Source organism: Tachysurus fulvidraco, chromosome 25 (assembly GCF_022655615.1).
Source record: "Tachysurus fulvidraco isolate hzauxx_2018 chromosome 25, HZAU_PFXX_2.0, whole genome shotgun sequence".
Classification (NCBI taxonomy): domain Eukaryota; kingdom Metazoa; phylum Chordata; class Actinopteri; order Siluriformes; family Bagridae; genus Tachysurus; species Tachysurus fulvidraco.
The window spans coordinates 5,175,612-5,194,323 of record NC_062542.1 but is presented as its reverse complement, the minus strand read 5'-3'; the positions used below and the strand labels follow the sequence as shown (position 1 = coordinate 5,194,323).

The 18,712-nt window shown below is 39.4% G+C and overlaps 1 protein-coding gene across 3 annotated transcripts in view; it reads right to left on the bottom strand.

The window, feature by feature from the left end:
• The window catches only part of adam22 (ADAM metallopeptidase domain 22), a 68,331-nt gene extending 51,155 nt beyond the window's left edge, over positions 1-17,176 (bottom strand). For 2 of the 3 annotated variants that reach the window (XM_027171277.2, XM_027171290.2), the window contains exons 1-3: positions 16,699-17,176; positions 16,234-16,379; positions 11,324-11,400 (exon numbers count right to left, since the gene is read on the bottom strand). In XM_027171277.2, coding sequence (XP_027027078.1) covers positions 11,324-11,400; positions 16,234-16,379; positions 16,699-16,777 — 302 coding nt within the window. In that variant the 5' untranslated portion in view covers positions 16,778-17,176. The remainder of the gene's footprint in view (positions 1-11,323; positions 11,401-16,233; positions 16,380-16,698) is intronic. The other variant, XM_027171284.2, reaches the window with a different exon arrangement.
• Positions 17,177-18,712: the final 1,536 nt, after the last annotated feature.

Genomic DNA, 18,712 nt, shown 5'->3' with positions numbered 1-18,712 from the left:
AATCTCCATACACACACACACACACACACACACACACACACACACACACACACACACACACACACACACACACACACACACACAGTAAATACTATATGACACATACATACGACGGAGCAGGATTTTATACACATATATATATTGTATTGATGCTGTAAGATGTAAGATGTGCAGATATATAGACTTCATATAAAAATAAAAATATACACACCTAATTTATCACTGTCACATAATCTGCACACACAATATGCAAGCTCATACTCAAATCTGTATCGTGTCCCAATTAACGTTTATCTGTTCTTAGCAAAAAATAAAAGTTTGCTCATACAGAACGAGATAGCTGAGAAATAAAACACAACATGGGAAATGGGAAAATAATCAACAACAGGGTGGTGTGATGGATGTGAAGGCTGAAGATGATAGCGTTATGGCCTTGAAGTATTTTATTCCTTTTTACACTACAGCAATTTGCCAACGAATTGTAATTGAAATGACACCCAAATCTGTTTATCGCTACATATAATGTTGTGAAACATTGAGGAAACAAGTTAGTTTGTGCTACAGTATCACTTACATTTTAGTAGCTATAAACAGTTTTTCTATTTTATTTCGACCTTTTGATGTTCTGTGGCTCTGGGTAACTGGTCAGAAGGTCAGGAGTTCAAGCTCCAGCACTGCCAAGCTGTTGGGCTCTTGAGCAAGGCCATTAATCCTATCTGCTTCTGGACACTTGTTCACTAACAAGCTGGGATGTGCAAAAAAAAAAAAATAGAGTGAGAGAGTATGTCTTTTTGTGTGTGTGTGTGTGTGTGTGTGTGTGTGTGTGTGTGTGTGTGTGTGTGTGTGTGTGTGTGTGTGTGTGTGTGTGTGTGTGTGTGTGTGTGTGTGTGTGTGTGTGTGTGTGTGACTGAAGAATAAAAGCTCATTCTTCTAACAAAACCAAAAAATCCATGTCATGTTACAGAGAAACCATGAAGTGCCTTGTAGCCAGCAGGACTTTTCGAGCTGCTGTTATAGAAAATGAATCATCACCGTCTGATCAGTCTAAACAGAGATTTCAACAGCAGTGTTGCATGTAGTAATAAATATAAGAATGTTTAAGATGCTACAAACAATTATAAAAGGGGGAAATGAAGCTCACAATGGGTGCAAAGGGTTCCTCTCAACCTCCATCTGCCAACCTTCCCTTGCTCTAGATAGAATCAGGCTGTCAATTAACACACACGCACGCGCACACACACACACACACACACACACACACACACACACACACACACACACACACACACACACACACACACACACACACGGAAAACACTTTTGTTCCAGCTGACAAAGACACATAATTGGTTAAAACCATCATGTTCAACGTCGCCACTCTGTTATTGGACAAAAAGAAGACATTCGAACAAACGCTAACAGGATCATTATCGTTACTCAGAAAAAACATTGAACAATCTTTCCCTTTCCTCGATTCACCCAGTCCTCGATTACTGTACGTATGAACTGTGACTAAACCAAATAGGTCAGAAGAAGGAAAAGGTGTCAACGCATCGACGAAGGAGGAAATGGAAGAAACTGTGTTTTAACAGCTTTCTAGAAAATACACAGATTAGAAAATAAAAGTGCTCAGTGAACACAGCCTTGAGCGAAAGAACGGAAAATTTAAAACACACATCAAAAGCGAACAGAAGAGAAAAGATTTAATATGTTTGGACCGTTGGATTCGAGGCAGTGTAGAGGCGACGACTGGGATGAGGTGCTCAGGAACATAATCATGGTTTTACTCTCACAATGCATCTGAAATACTGAGAAAGCAAAAACAGACAGTATCTATTCAGAGTAAAAATGTTGACTGTATAAAGCAGTAAAATCTTGGCAGAATATTTTGGGTCTTAAGGAGTATTGGTGGTTCAGTTGTTTGGGCTGCTTTGAATGTGTGAACCTCTCTGAACCATTTTATTGAATACAGCAACTTTTGCTAGTGTAATAGAAAAATGTTGTGAATAACAAAACATTCTTTATCAATACACACACACACACACACACACACACACACACACACACACACACACACACACACACACACCTGAAATCAGGAACAGCGAAGATAACAAAGGGGGACTGAACTGTTTTCCAAAACTGCACACTAAGCTTAAAAGATAAGAACTTTGCAGATGTATGGGAAATGACAGCGTGACCGTTGCCCTGCCTGTGCAACGACATGATTAGAGGATGACAAGCTCAGTGGAAGGCGTCACACGGACACATAATTATGAACTATGGCTCCAGCATCTTGTATAAATAGAGAACTGCTTTACAAACCAACTAACTCACTCTGTTCAGACTTAGGTCGGGACAGACTGACTTCACACTTGCAAGTGTATTGAATAAAGAAGGTTGATATTCCACAGGATTCTGCTACGTTCTTCTCTGCAACTTAGGAAAAGTTCACTTTGAACTATTATTTCTGATTAATAAAATAGAATTTCCTCCACGCTAGATAATAGTTGCTAAAATGTTGTCTGATTTGTTTTTGTTTTGTTGTTTTTTTTTTTAATCCAAAATGGAAATCATCTTATTGGATATTTTCGATCGGTATAAACAAACGAAAGATTTTATCTCCGCAAGTTTGGTCTCTGTTGGCTTTCGGTGTGAGAGACGTGTGTTTTTGCCTCTGTTGGATAACTTTACACAGAATTTTAGTGTTTGAAGATAAACACCTTTAAATAGATTCTATAGATTCTTATGAACAAACACTTGGGAGCGTCTCAGAGAGTAGAAATGGGTTTGATATCACCATTTACTTTGAAAACAGAAATATCTGTGTGGAAATATACAAATTCTTTCTTAGAACAATTCTATGAACATTGTCCCTAGGGTTGAGTTTCTACTTCCTTATGAGTCAGTACTCAGCAATATGGAGTAAGACATGACAAAGACATTCGATGCTGAACATGGACACAACAAAACAAGCACGAATTCCAAATTTTGGCCTCTGGGGAAAAGAGTTCATTGGTTTGAGAAGAATAAAATCCTGATTGATCTGCAGGAATACAAAGGGATAGAAAATGAGGGTGGAAGTTTGCAAGGGGAGCGGGAGGAAGGGTTGCGTCCTCCAGCCACCCCCATAGTCAAGCCGTGTTAACATACTATGAATCTTTCATGTTATTTTGCCCCGTTTATATTATAGCTTTGTTCGTATTCTGTCGTAGATCAGCCTTTCTCGTCTCTCTCTTTTAAAAAAACAAAACATACTGATGCTTCTCTCCCTCCTCCATTCACATTTCTCTTCTTCTGCATAACGATGATATCTGGAGGCGTGTATTGCTCCTTCACGCCCACCTCCACAGCACAGACCTAAGAGTGCATGAAGGACGTCCAAAGGTTTTGTCTTTCTCCTTTCAACCTTCTGCTTCTCTATCGCTCCATCTATGCAGCACAGGCTTTCTCTTCCTTATCATTCTGCCTCCATTAAACGTGCTTCTAACGTGTTTGCCTTCTGACGTGTATTTCGTTATATCCCGAACTAAGGAAAAGACGACAGGGTGTTAAAGACGAGAAGGAGGCAGTAGCTGCAGGTTGGATGCGTGTGGAACAGCACAGACACATTGACAGACAAAAGGAAGCACAATCTTCTAAATTATAAAACTCAGGATATTGTGTGTTTTACTCCTATGAGAATGGAAGATTATTATAAAATCAGAGAGATTTATATATAGACGGGGTTAAATATACAGGGGTTAATAAGCAGCGCCAGGTTAAACATTGTAGCTGGGAGGCAAAGAGGAATTGGGACGAGAATTGACTCCTCCATAGCCGTTGTATATTCCGGACACACCTGAGCCCCATGGTGTTCCTTTTTGTTGTCTAATCTTGTGCAATCTCACACAGCATCTATATTATTTTTAGATTTGTATTATATTTATATTTACAGCATCCGGAGTGACGTACATTTATCTCGTTTATACACCTGAGCAATTGATGGTTAATGGTCTTTCTCATGGTCCCAGGAGGGGCAATTTAGTGGTCCTGGGATTCAAACTCTCAACCTTCTGATTAGTAGTTCAACATGATAGATAGATAGTTATAGATAGATAGATAGATAGATAGATAGATAGATAGATAGATAGATAGATAGATAGATAGATAGATAGATAGATAGATAGATAGATAGATAGATAGATAGAAATGCATACACAGATAGATAGATAGATAGATAGATAGATAGATAGATAGATAGATAGATAGATAGATAGACAGATAGATAGATAGATAGATAGATAGATAGATAGATAGATAGATAGATAGATAGATAGATAGATAGATAGAAATGCATACACAGATAGATAGATAGATAGATAGATAGATAGATAGATAGATAGATAGATAGATAGATAGATAGATAGATAGATAGATAGACAGGTAGATAGATAGATAGATAGATAGATAGATAGATAGATAGATAGATAGATAGATAGATAGATAGATAGATAGATAGAAAAGCATACACAGATAGATAGATAGATAGATAGATAGATAGATAGATAGATAGATAGATAGATAGATAGATAGATAGATAGATAGATAGATAGATAGATAGATAGATAGATAGACATCAAACATGGATATACTGTGTGAGAAGAACTCATTTTAAATGCTCACAGTTTTCTAGACTAGACTAGAATATAAAATTGTATTTATCTAGCGCTTTTAACAACGGACATTGTCTCAGAGCAGCTTTACAGAACGTAAAAGGTTTATGAACGTGGAAGGTTTAATCCACTCGACTGTGGCAAGGAAAAAACCCCTGAGATGGAAGACGGTATGAGGAAGAGTCCTTGAATGTCATCCTCACTTGGGTGACACTGGAGATAATATAATGAATATAAATTATTTAAAAAAAAACACTGCGAGTATGAATGACCATAAACAGGAATAGAATAAGAACAGAATAAATGCATTTATTCCTGGAGGTAAATCAAGTTGTCGTAGCAGCTTTTTACAATTAAAATATAGCAGGGATACAAAAAATAATAATAATAATAATAATAATAATTAGATAGGGCAAAAAGTAATAAAGAAAAATCAGTGTGAAAATCTGTACAGTAAAATAATATGCCTTTAGGCATGCCTTCAGGGTTGGCTGGATTCCCTCTCTCTCTGTCTGAGTTCTACAGTTTCCTCCTGAAATCATATCAGTAGGTTTACTGGGTTTTTTTAATTGCTCCCCGGTGTATGTTTGCCGTGGTCTGGTATCCTGGCACCTCGATAGGCTCCCGATCCACTGCAACCTTGTTCAGTATAAAGCAATGACTGAATCTACAATTAGAAAAAGAGCTTCAATCTATTGTATCTATCTGATTGTGTTATTCCTTGCCTAAAGTTGTCTGATAGCGCTCTGATGTCTTCGATTATGATCACTGGATGACACTTGTGTCCTGCCCCTAAACTGACATTACAGGAAAACTCCAAAAAATAAACTTCTGTCCCTTAATAAGTGGAAATTCCATGTTGTAGGTGTTTTTTTCCTCTAGACTGATGCCAAGTGTGCCATTTTTTTTCAGGCTGGATTTTCAAGTCTATTTGATAAAATGGTTTGAGGGGTTTTTTGTAATTTTTTTTAAACCATCATTTCTTGAGTAAATCTCATGAGTAAACTGTCCATAATTCCTGAGCCAACTGGATTCATCAGCCCATATTTGTAGACTCCTGATTTGTTCTGGAATATATGAAGCGCTGAACAGCACTAAAATCACAGATATGAAGGATGTATTTCTATGTGCTGCAGTCCAACTTTACGCCGAGGTCGGTACATTTTTCCACAGACGTCATCCGTATTCAAAAGAGCCAACGGAAACAAAGCAAGAGCAACAAAACACACTCCCAAGTGAATTCAAATCGGCTAACTCACCAGTCCTGAGCTACATCCAACCACACACACACACACACACACACACACACACACACACACACACACACACACAAACGCATTCTAGCTGCAATGAAATCAATTATGAGCTACAAATGCAATGTTTCTGATCATTTGCATACCAAGTTAGGGAATAACACACTTTGTAGCTGTGTGTGTGTGTGTGTGTGTGTGTGTGTGTGTGTGTGTGTCGGAATACTTATATGACCCACGCTAAATGTAAATTAAAAACATTTTGTATAAACATTCAAGATCGCAATCTGAAAGCACAAGTCTACACAGAACCACCCACACAATGCTGCATGACTCACAAAAGAAAAAAGGAAAGAAAAGAAAGTTCTAAGAGTGAATTCAGCATCATGTTATGTGTGAAGGCCAAAATAACATCAGCATTTCTCTCTGCGCTAAACCTATACAGTGTATATATACTGTAGTTGCGTCGTCTATCTTTGCGCCCTGGTGTCGTATATATATATATATATATATATATATATATTTTTAAATCTATCCTACTGTCAAAAATAATACATTAAAAAGCACATGAAATGAAATGATTGTGTTTTATTTTCTATTTTGGACTTTCGGTGTCGGCCTGCTGTGCTTCTTTTTGGCTGTGCGGTCTGTCGTCATGGCGATGTGGTGATGATAGAAAAGGAGAACCCCCCATTTTTTGTCGACTCCCCTGTAATGTAGACCTCGGCTTCATTAGTCACGATGTGCACAGGCTGGGGGGTTTTACTGTGTGTGTGTGTGTGTGTGTGTGTGTGTGTGTGTGTGTGTGTGTGTGTGTGTGAGAGGGTAGAGAAGGGGGTGTTCTGTTTCTCTCTCTGGGATATAAAGATAAGACCAGCCACACACATTCAAAACAAAGATTTATTTTAGTATTTCTTGGAATCAGCTGCCTTTGATTAAAATATGATCTAAGGCACTAATTTACAGTTTTTTTCACCAAAAATTTATGATTAAAAATATTGTAAATAGATATTTATATCACTTCATTCCCCCTCCTCCACTTCACTCATCAAAGCAGTGAAGGTCATTGAACATTCAGAATGAACAAGGGCTCTTAGAGAAGGGTGAAGAGTCCAGCTCATTCAGCACTGTACACACACACACACACACACACACACACACACACACACACACACACACACACACACACACACACACACACACACACGCACACACGCACAGTTATACATGGGCTGAAAACATCAAGGACAGCTTGATATGAAAACACCCACAGAACAAGACAAAGACAAAGATTGGATTTTGACTGATGAGGAATTGAACTGGAGCCATTCATTAGTAACACTGACAGATCAGACAAGACAATGATCCAAAACAAAGGAGTGATATGACACAATCACACTGATACTGACAGCAGACACAAGCTATCATATGGACAAAACGACCCACGAAAAAAAAAGAGAGAGAAGCCAGACAAACACCATGAAAAGGAGAGAGAGATACAGTTAGAAAGAGAAAAAGTATCAGACAGAGAAAAGGAGTGTGAGCATGTGTGTGTGCGCGTGTGTGTGTGTTTGTGTGTGTGTGTGTGTGTGTGTGTGTGTGTGTGTGTGTGTGTGTGTGTGTGTGTGTGTGTGTGTGTGTGTGTGTGTGTGTGTGTGAGAGAGAGAGAGATAGAGAGAGAGAGAAGGCAGACAAATAGACAAAGAAAAGGAGAGAGATACAGACAGAAAAAGAACAGACAGAGAAAAAGTGTGCGTGTGTGTGTATGTATGTGGGAGAGAGAGAGAGGGAGAGAGAGAGAGAGAGAGAGAGAGAGAGAGAGAGAGAGAGAGAGAGAGAGAGAGAGAGAGAGAGAGAGACCATGGCCAAGAATGATTAGCAGTGCCGTTTATATGACTGCTGTTTATTTAACTTATTAGAAGTCATCCATCCGTCAAATCTAAACACACGAACGTGAAAAACAGCAAATCCACCGAACCTGACAGCAAGCTAGGCTAAAAAAAAATGATACAGAGTACAGAGAGAACAACAGGGGATTTCCTCAAAGCTATGTACATATCCAAGGCCAGTGAGAGCTTGCTTGCAGACTAGCCATGCCTAGCTAGGAAAGATACAGCACAGATACCCAAACTATCATCTTTGTTCATAGAAATGTGCAGCAAATACAGCAAACGCTACGAGTTATCCGATCAGTAGCGAAAAACATTTAGCTAAAAACGACCGTTCATTAGCTTCTTACCAAACACACAAAGATTGTATTTAATTCATCATTATTAAACAAATTAAAGGTTATAGCGATCTGTCCACAACATTCTCCACTGTATTAACACACACTCACGTGTCCTCACGCATATTTTCTGCACCAGTACTTCACCACGCTTATTCAAGGTACCAAGACAGGATCGTTATCGTCATTAAATCCCCACCAGAACAATTGTGTGATGTTTCAAATGTAGACGTAGTGTTTTGAAATCATTTTAAAAGATTTTTTTCAGTAAGTGATTTGAAGTCCCCAGTAGCTGTAATGGTATTAGCATCATGTCAGCGCATTTCAGAAGCGATGCTTTTCCATTACCATTAAATTACTGTGAATGGTAGAACAATTACTGAGCTCCTAACAACACACACACACACACACACACACACACACACACACACACACACACACACACACACACACATAAAGAGACTCATATATTAAAAGCTGAATGTACTTCATGGCTGTTATTGAAGGGCCTCCTGAAATATTCACAATGGTGTATTATTACAATTCGGTTATTACAGACGCCAATATTACTGCAGGTTGGAAGCAGTGGCAAAGGTACTCAGAGGTTGGTCTAATTGAGCTCTTAGTGTGTGTAAAGTGAAGCCCAAACATTTATCAATAACTAAAAACTTCTGAATAATTGCTTTTCCCCCCACAAGTTTGAAATTATTTTTTACTAGTAGATATTCAGAAGGACAACTGGACCTTACACGTATATAGTCAGACAATAGGAAGAATGGGTGGGAACGAGAAAGGGGGAAAAAAACGAAAGGAAGTAAGGAAGGATAAGGAAATAAGGAAGGAAGGATCGAATGAACAAATGAACGAAACAAACAAAGAAACAAAAATGAGGAAAGAAGAAAATGAGAAAAGGAACAAGGACAGAAGGAAGGAAGGAAGGAAGGAAGGAAGGAAGGAAGGAAGGAAGGAAGGAAGGAAGGAAGGAAGGAAGGAAGGAAGGAAGGAAGGAAGGAAGGAAGGAAGGAAGGAAGGAAGGAAGGAAGGAAGGAACAATCAAACAAACAAACCAATTAAACAAGCAACCAAATGAGGAAAGAAGTAATTGAGAAAGAGTAGGAAGGAAGGAAGGAATTAAGGAAGGAAGGAAGGAAGGAAGGAAGGAAGGAAGGAAGGAAGGAAGGAAGGAAGGAAGGAAGGAAGGAAGGAAGGAAGGAACAAACAAACAAACAAAAATAAAAATAAAAAATCAAACGAGGAAAGAAGGAAATGGGAAAATAAACAAGGAAAGGAAGAAAGGAAGGAAGGAAGGAAGGAAGGAAGGAAGGAAGGAAGGAAGGAAGGAAGGAAGGAAGGAAGGAACAAACAAACAAACAAACAAACCAATTAAACAAGCAACCAAATGTGGAAAGAAGTAATTGAGAAAGAGAAGGAATTAAGGAAGGAAGGAAGGAAGGAAGGAACAAACAAACAAACAAACAAAAATAAAAATAAAAAATCAAACAAGGAAAGAAGGAAATGGGAAAATAAACAAGGAAAGGAAGAAAGGAAGGAAGGAAGGAAGGAAGGAAGGAAGGAAGGAAGGAAGGAAGGAACAAACAAACAAAACAATCAAACAAACAAACAAACAAACAAAATAAAAAAACAAAAAGAATCAAACGGGGAAAGAAGGAAATGGGAAAATGAACAAGGAAAGGAAGGAAGGAAGGAAGGAAGGAAGAAAGGAAGGAAGGAAGGAAGGAAGGAAGGAAGGAAGGAAGGAAGGAAGGAAGGAAGGAAGGAAACAACAAAAAGAAAAAATTGGGGGAAAAGGGAAAAAAAATAAAAAAATAATAGCAGGAAGGAAGGAAGGAAGGAAGGAAGGAAGGAAATAAAAAGAGACATTTTACAAATGATAAATGTTTAAAAAAATTCTTTCTTAAATGGAGAGGAGGAAGAAGAAGAAGAAGAAGAAGAAGAAGAAGAAGAAGAAGAAGAAGAAGAAAATAAGGAAGAATTGTGAGCGATATCTTCTGTGAGGCATTGCAAGCACTGCGATTAACTAAGGTCAATTTCCCAGAGAGGAATTAAGTCTAGACATGAAATGAAATGGCCTTTTAAAGTAGACTAATGCTAAATCACTGTCTACAATAAAGCTTCATGTAGATTTAAATGATCTGACTTTACTCCTGTGTGAATTGAGGTTTAAATGAAAGCTCTGACCAGAAGGTCTAATGCTGTCAGATGAGAGATGGAATGTGTCTGTCTATGTGAAGCTCCACAGACATCATCAGCCAGACCAAATGACATTTCTAAGAACATGGACGCTTTCCAGGCATGTTTTGCAACCACACTCCTATTTCCAGAGCTGAAATCGTAGCCTATTAGTAGGAGAAATGCCAAAAAGCAAACAGCATAGAGAAAGTGATTATTGTGTAAATAAATACACAAGAAAAACAAGTTTACGATTGTAGTCAGCAGTCATTCAGTCAAAACAGCAGAGCTTGAGTTTTTTCTGTCATTGGAACATGGCCTCGTGATTGCACATGTGTAAACAATTGCATCGGACCAACTTGGGTGAAAAAATACTAATGGACAAGGTTAAGGGTGAGAGGTGAAAAGAAGCGTATGCTTTCTCACAGCAGAAAGACAGGGATAAGTTCTGCTGGGTGTGTAACACAGGAAGGCCTGGAACTGGGGTCATCACTCCCATGTTCGTTCCTTCATAAATATGCAGGTGCTTACAGTCTTACAGTCTGTAGACTCGCTGTCGTCAAATAGAGAGGGCAAGACAGGGAGAGAGAGAGAGAGAGAGAGAGAGAGAGAGAGAGAGAGAGAGAGAGAGAGAGAGAGAGAGAGAGAAAGAGAGAAAGAGATGATTTCCCATCAGCCGGAGCCGGATGTAGTGATCGATAGGACTCAAGGCAAGGATCCTCTCCTGAGGTTTCAGCATAAATCTCCAGCCATTATGATCCAGCAGTCCATCAGCAGCTCTAAAACGCTCCTGCTCTTTCCATTGCTCTAAAACTGTTCTGCTCACATTATTCATATTGTCCGATGCGTTTTCACCTGCCCCCTTAATCATTAAAGAGAGCACACTGACGTTACGACTATGTAACATCAGCATTTTAAGCTTGTCATAGCATGCATATTGAGCAATTACATTTCAAGCAGCGGAGATAATAAGATGTAGTTGGAGAGATGGAGGTACTCACTGATTCAGTTCCGTGTCTAGGATGAAAGTCCGGTCGAAGGCTTTGACCTGGAAAGTGGCTTGGGCCAAATGGTTCTTCTGTAAAAAAAAGGCAGAGCAGATGTAAAAGGATAGGCTTGGGGTTTAAGATCATCATATGTATATAAATAAATTAAACTGATAATGCATATGATATAAAATATCAAATAAATAAATAAATAAATAAATAAATAAATAAATAAATAAATAAATAAATAAATAAATAAACAATTGAAAAATAAAATAAAAATAATCAGATTATAATCATCTTAAATATTTCAATTGCCAGATGAATTCAATCTGAGATGTTCAGAAGTAGTTTTGACATTAACACACATTAGTATATATTACCTTATAATGCTAAATTATTATTTAATGGCTTATACACACATGGACTCATGGCAGATGTTCCAGTTATAGGCAGATGTAAAAATAATCTATTTGGTCATTTAAAAATGAATGTATAATAAGAATCATTCGTATGGTGAAGGATTCTGTTGAAAAACTTTTATGTAGGGAAGGAGTCTCCAGTGTCGGTGCTTTGTAGCTGCAGGAAAATGTTCTGCCGTAGGAAAATCTTCAGGATGGACAGGGCGTTCAGGGGGTTTTGTGGTCTAATTGGTTTGACGTTATTGCAGCTCTGCTGTTAACATAGGGACTGGTGGCATTGTGATCGTGCCACTAGTTAATTCAGCACCCGTGTGGCCCCATATGGCTGAGGCTTTATAACAGCCCCCTCAGGGAAAAAGACAAAGCATTTGGCTCACAGCACATTGTTCTTGTGGCATTCTGCGTGTGTGTGTGTGTGTGTGTGTGTGTGTGTGTGTGTGTGTGTGTGTGTGTGTGTGTGTGTGTGTGTGTGTGTGTGTGTGTGTGTGAGTGTGTAAGGAGGGAGCAATCCAAGTGTGTGCATAGATTGGAGTCCCAAACCTAATCTAACATCTCCCCGAGGAACTGCCACGGCTGGAGGTAAGAGGGGAAAAGGGGAAACCCCAACACTTCACCCATGACCGACCCGTGACTGAACCCCCTTCCCCCTTGAACACGCTTCTGCCCACGTGCCTAGAAGACACACCCCGAATCTGTCTATTGTCTCAGAGCTGAGTAAAGAGAAGTGCAGCCTCCACACAAAAATCAACCCATCTGCATCAGACTGCATCACCTTACACACATAAATCTCATTCAAATGACCCAAAGTGTTTAGAGAGAGGAGGAACCGTGTAAGTGGAGACCGGAGTTTCCAATATAGCGTCTCCGTTCAGTATATTGGCTTTTATTTCCATCCACAACTGCAATTGCTCAGCTTTGCCCACGTCGCTTTGGAAATGTGCTCTATCTTCACTAAATTCGCTCCAGTCCACTTTTGTTGATGCCCCAATTAAAGTGATTCTAAATACAGAAAGCTATCAGACCCCGATCTTGCATCGATCAATCTCTATAAATAAAACACCTCATTTGCTTTTGAGACAGATCTGCTTCGAGCTGCAGGCCAGCCTAAAAACAGAAAATTCTGCATGATAAGATGTGAGATTTAAGGGTGTTGGAGATGGTTAGAAGCATGACTAATGTCTTACTGCAAACTAAGGCTCTATCTGCTGAATCACTGTGCCGTTATACTCCGCTGTGGCTTTTTAATACACTAATACGGGCTGTTTTGTTTGCCTCGGATTACAGACAGAGGCGATGTTTGATGGTACGAAGGAGAACTTTGTAGATCATGGCCACAGTTTTCTGTAATAAACAGCTAGTAGCAGTGCAAAAAAAATTTTTTGCAACGAATGTCTTGCTAACTGTGCGCAGCATGAGGTGGCAAATGCTGAGCCAGTTGGTGATTAGTCATAGCACAGGCTAATCATTACTTCACGCTAGATTTTTTTTCTTGTTTATCCAAAAATCCAAAAATGCTTGGAGCCTTATATTATTAGATAGATAGATAGATAGATAGATAGATAGATAGATAGATAGATAGATAGATAGATAGATAGATAGATAGATAGATAGATAGATAGATAGATAGATAGATATTTTGTATCCATTTTGATAAATGTGACCCGATGTTAGCGATGTATAATTAGCCATGGTAAATGAGTGGAAGTTTACTTCTTCGTTTCATTTTCTTTGACTACACGAGCTACACGAATAAATCCAGTGACTTACAAATAAGAAAAGCCCCAATCAAGTGTTTAGCTACATGAATGCATATTCAAAATGGCTGCCTCATGTATTGTTTATTTTTGGTGAAATGATAAATTAAGGCTACGCATCCATGACTCAAACATGAACATCAACCACAGCATAGAGGCAGTACCTCAATTCGCCCACAATAGTTAGCTTCTAGACTACTGCATAGTAAATGTTTAGCATAAGTTGAGCTCTGAATCAATGCTCCTAACAAGAATCTCAAAAATGGCGGAAGTCTGTGTAACAAAGCTAACCGATAACCGCTCCTAGAATAAATGTTACTGTAAATGTGAAATGGCTAATATTCTTTTACATGGCTGTTTGGGCTCCGCCTTTCTCTCTATTGGTCATCGATAATCCTCCAGATGTGTTAAAATGGTGCGCAGTAAATTACGTACCCAGTGCTGCTTATATGGCATGTATAACCTCTAGCAGTCCTGGGATACAAACTCCCAACTTTTCGTTCATCATCAGAGTCCGAATCCCTGAACTAAAACACAACACATAATTTAAACTGAGCTGTTTTTTGATTCCCAACACTAATATCTGTATAAAGCACTAATACCAATGCCACAATACATTCCTAAAGTGCTGCAAAGACTGTCTGGGTCTGCCATTGATTCCTATTTACTCAATCACTGAATAAACAGCTGAAGTGTAGAGCTAGAAAATAACCAAGACAATTTGGTTATCCCCCATCAGAAACCACATCGTAACAGATACAGCGCATTAGCGAGATGAATCAGCTCTAAAGCCGAGCCAACCCCATCCTGACATTAGCGCATGCACATGCAATAGAATGGTTATAAATAAATAAATCAGAGAGCCGAAGATGGCCCTAGGCTAAGAATTGCGATGACACAAACGCCCCGAATACGCTCCTAGTGAAAGGGGAACGCAAGGATTAAAACAGTTAATCCACTTATCTCACTGCTTTTGGTATCAGTTCATCCACACACTAATGACACGCTCAGTAACCTTGAGACGACAGAAGTGGGGGATTTTCAAACAAAGCCGCCAGATTATTTGGCGTAAGTACAGAGGCGCTGTTCTGGAATATTAACACTTTAAAGAGAATTAATACCTGCCTGATATTTGCTGTTTTGTTTTTCGAAAGCAAGATGCTGCAGACGTTTTTGGTTAAATCTGAAACATCTTATCTTAATCTGTAGTTTATTTCATTCTCTGTTGTCTTCATGTTGGTTTTAAGATCCATCCACATTGTATAACAATGCTTTATATCCCGTATTTCCTGATATGTTTTCTATTTAATCAGCCATTATGATGCCAAGTTCCCTCACAAATCACATGATATTGCAAGCATTTTTTCTTCAGTATCAATATTCAGAATGAAAAATGCACACAACCTACATTGAAGAAAAAAGAGGAAATGTTGATAATTGTTGGATTTATGTTAGATTGTATACTAAAAATGTATAATAACAAAACAAGACAAAAAAAAACCTATTTTCATGAATTAACAATAAATTATTAATAAATAAATTATCTAAACTAACCAACAACTTCACTAAAATCCTTCTGATAGCATCTTCTCTGAGAAATGAACATTTCGGTTCTCGCATATTTAATTAAACAAGGCCTAATTAAAAATTATATATATTTAAAAATCGAAGTCGGCCTACAAATGATGTAAAGCTTGTAACATTCTTACTGAGTGAAAAAAAAAAGGTCTCGTAAAAGGGAATAAAAGCATAGAGAGGATTCTAGGCCACTCTGAATGTGTTTTGGGTAACTGTTTTATTATTCTGCTTTATAGCAGAGCGCTGTTGATTTCTCAAATCTGATCAGTCCGAAGGTGTTGATTCATTTTCAGTAGCTGCAATTCAAATGATAGGTTTCTATAGTAACAGCTCATTCACACGGAGGTGGATAGTGAAGACTTCATGTAACCTAAGGGTTGATATTTAACAAGGAATAGCATTGATATGGTGACACATTGTGTTAGAACACATATATTTAACATTCATGGAAGGAATCTCCAGTGTCAGAGCTTTGTAATGGTTCGTTTTCTACCATGTAAATGTGCACTGACCGGTTTTTGTGCAATGGGGAGTGTCAAGGAAGGGAAAAAAGAGATGCTGCGGTGATGCAATGTCTGTTTATAGCTGCTATAATACTGGCGACAATATATACTAATTCATCTCATGGAAGTTCTACAAAATTAAAGTTAACATTGAACAGTTAAAAAGTACATTTTGTTAAAAATGTCATAGTTGACAATTCTCTGCTTTGGAAGAAGAGCACAACATTTCATAATGTGGTAAAAACAAACAAACAAACAAACAAACAAACAAATAACCCACTCCATGTTTGGAGGCACAACTCTTCTTCATCACTAACTGAGGTGTTTGTTGATTGTTTTCCTTCTACAGCATGTTTACTTTTTTTAATGGTGTACTTGGCAGTGATTTACTACTCTACGCTCATTCATCAACAGAATCATTGCATTGTACAGTATATTGCCTTAATATACGGGCGCATGCGCATCCTTTGTTTGCCAAAGACGCGCGCGGTGAACCTTCGGGTCTCAGGTGCACGATGAACACCTTATCAATTTCTCATCAGAAATGTAGACCGTATCAACCCGAATCAAACATGCCAAACATCCAAACCAAAGCGAAAACCGTCAGGTCGATTGAGAAGAAAAACATAAACAATACTTGAGAATGATGTCTAGTGACGAAAGCTCACCTGGTCTGTGCGCACTCGTGTACTCAGGACGTCATGCGCGGTCTGTCTTTGATCCGCGCGATAAACCAACCGGACCGGTACCGTACTCTCTTTCCCGAGGAACCTGCTCTCATCACGCAAGGCCCTCGTTTTATCCAAGACGCCTCCTAGAATAAGCGTATAAAAAATTACCACAACGCCCTGTGTCGCATAAGTGCAAATATGCATACGTGCAAATATTTATATGACAATTTATATTGCAATAAACCCAGGTTCTGAATGCAGTTTATTAAGGGTTAAAGGATGGATATTTATTCTGTCTGCCATGACTGTTTACATCTGTGCAGACCCTCCTGGTACCAGAAAAAAATGCAACAAATAAAAAGGTGACTGAAATTAAAAAATGAAGATACACGTATTTCTACAGCCTAAATAACCAACCTGAGGCCTGAAAGAACGAAGGAAATAAATAGAAAATCGCGTTACCATTGGTGGAATGTCGTGCGCTAATACGCAGGGCTCCGCACACACACACCAGCCAAAGCCCCAGTCTCGAAGCCATCATGTCCAAATCCACCCGAGCAAACGACCGCAACCGAAACCCACCACTGCTCGGCTTTTTTTGTTTTTGTTTTGTTTTTTCTTTTTTTTCCTGTTTATTTTAACCGTGTATCCTTCCGTTTGTTTAAAGACAATGGCGGCTCACACGCGTCCCCCCGCGCGCTCCGTTCGTCTGGCCGACGCGCTCTCTCGCGCTGGTTGCCATTAGCGACGCAGGCGCAGCCTCCGCATCGCGCGCTGTAGCTGGACGGAGACGAGTCGAGGCGAATTTCAGCTTCCTTCACAGGAACCACCTCCTCCTGAGAGACGTCAGTAGGCTGTTACCGAGCCGCCTCACTGCAGAAATGCCGTATGAATATAAATGAGGTGAATATACAGAGCACGGGATGACGGGTAGTGTAGTGTAGAGTCAGTGTAGAGTCAGTGCCACCTGCCTCTACCGTGTGCGCAAAGCAGACCACGTGACCGACCGGGACCGCACCAGCACGACCATTATATAACGATGCTTTGTGGAATAAAGCATTTTGGAGAAACCAACTCCATGTGGCTCCATGTGGTCTTTAAGGACAAGCATCTCCTCATCAGTACAATTTATGACTGTATTTATCTATTAATGTGTCTATAATCACACCCTCCGGTGTCTATAATCACACCCTCCTGTGTCTATAATCACACCCTCCAGTGTATAGTCACACCCTCCGGTGTATAATCACACCCTCCAGTATCTATAATCACACCTTCCAGTGTCTATAATCACACCCTCCAGTGTCTATAATCACCCCACCAGTGTCTATAATCACACCCTCCAGTGTCTATAATCACCCATCCAGTGTCTATAATCACACCCTCCAGTGTCTATAATCACACCCTCCGGTGTATAATCACACCCTCCAGCGTATAATCACACCCTCCAGTGTCTATAATCACACCCTCCAGTGTATAATCACACCCTCCAGTGTCTATAATCACACCCTCCAGTGTATAATCACACCCTCCAGTGTCTATAATCACACCCTCCAGTGTATACTCACACCCTCCAGTGTCTATAATCACCCCTCCAGTGTATAATCACACCCTCCAGTGTATAATCACACCCTCCAGTGTCTATAATCACACCCTCCAGTGTCTATAATCACCCCTCCAGTGTCTATAATCACCCCTCCAGTGTATAATCACACCCTCCAGTGTCTATAATCACACCCTCCAGTGTCTATAATCACCCCTCCAGTGTATAATCACACCCTCCAGTGTCTATAATCACACCCTTCAGTGTCTATAATTACACCCTCCGGGGTCTATAATCACACTCTCCAGTGTCTATAATCACACCCTCCAGTGTCTATAATCACACCCTCCGGGGTCTATAATCACACCCTCCAGTGTCTATAATCACCCCTCCAGTGTATAATCACACCCTCCAGTGTCTATAATCACACCCTCCAGTGTCTATAATCACACCCTCCGGGGTCTATAATCACACCCTCCAGTGTCTATAATCACCCCTCCAGTGTATAATCACACTCTCCAGTGTCTATAATCACACCCTCCAGTGTCTATAATCACACCCTCCAGTATCTATAATCACACCCTCCGGGGTCTATAATCACACTCTCCAGTGTCACCCATATGAGGACGAAGTTCCCCTTTGAGTCTGGTTCTTCTCAATGTTTCTTCCTCTTCCATCTAGGAGTTTTTCCTCACCACAGTCACCTGAGTCACCTCATACTTGCTCATTGGGCATACAAACACATTTATATATATATCTAATATTAATCTTGAATTTTGTCTATTAATCTTCATATTATTCTTTATAACCTTTTGTTCTATGTTTATGTTCTGTGAAGCTGCTTTGAGACAATTGCAAAAAATACAGCACTATACAAATAAATTAATTGAATTAAATTGAATTTGCACCCAGCTGTGACCCCAACTGTTTACT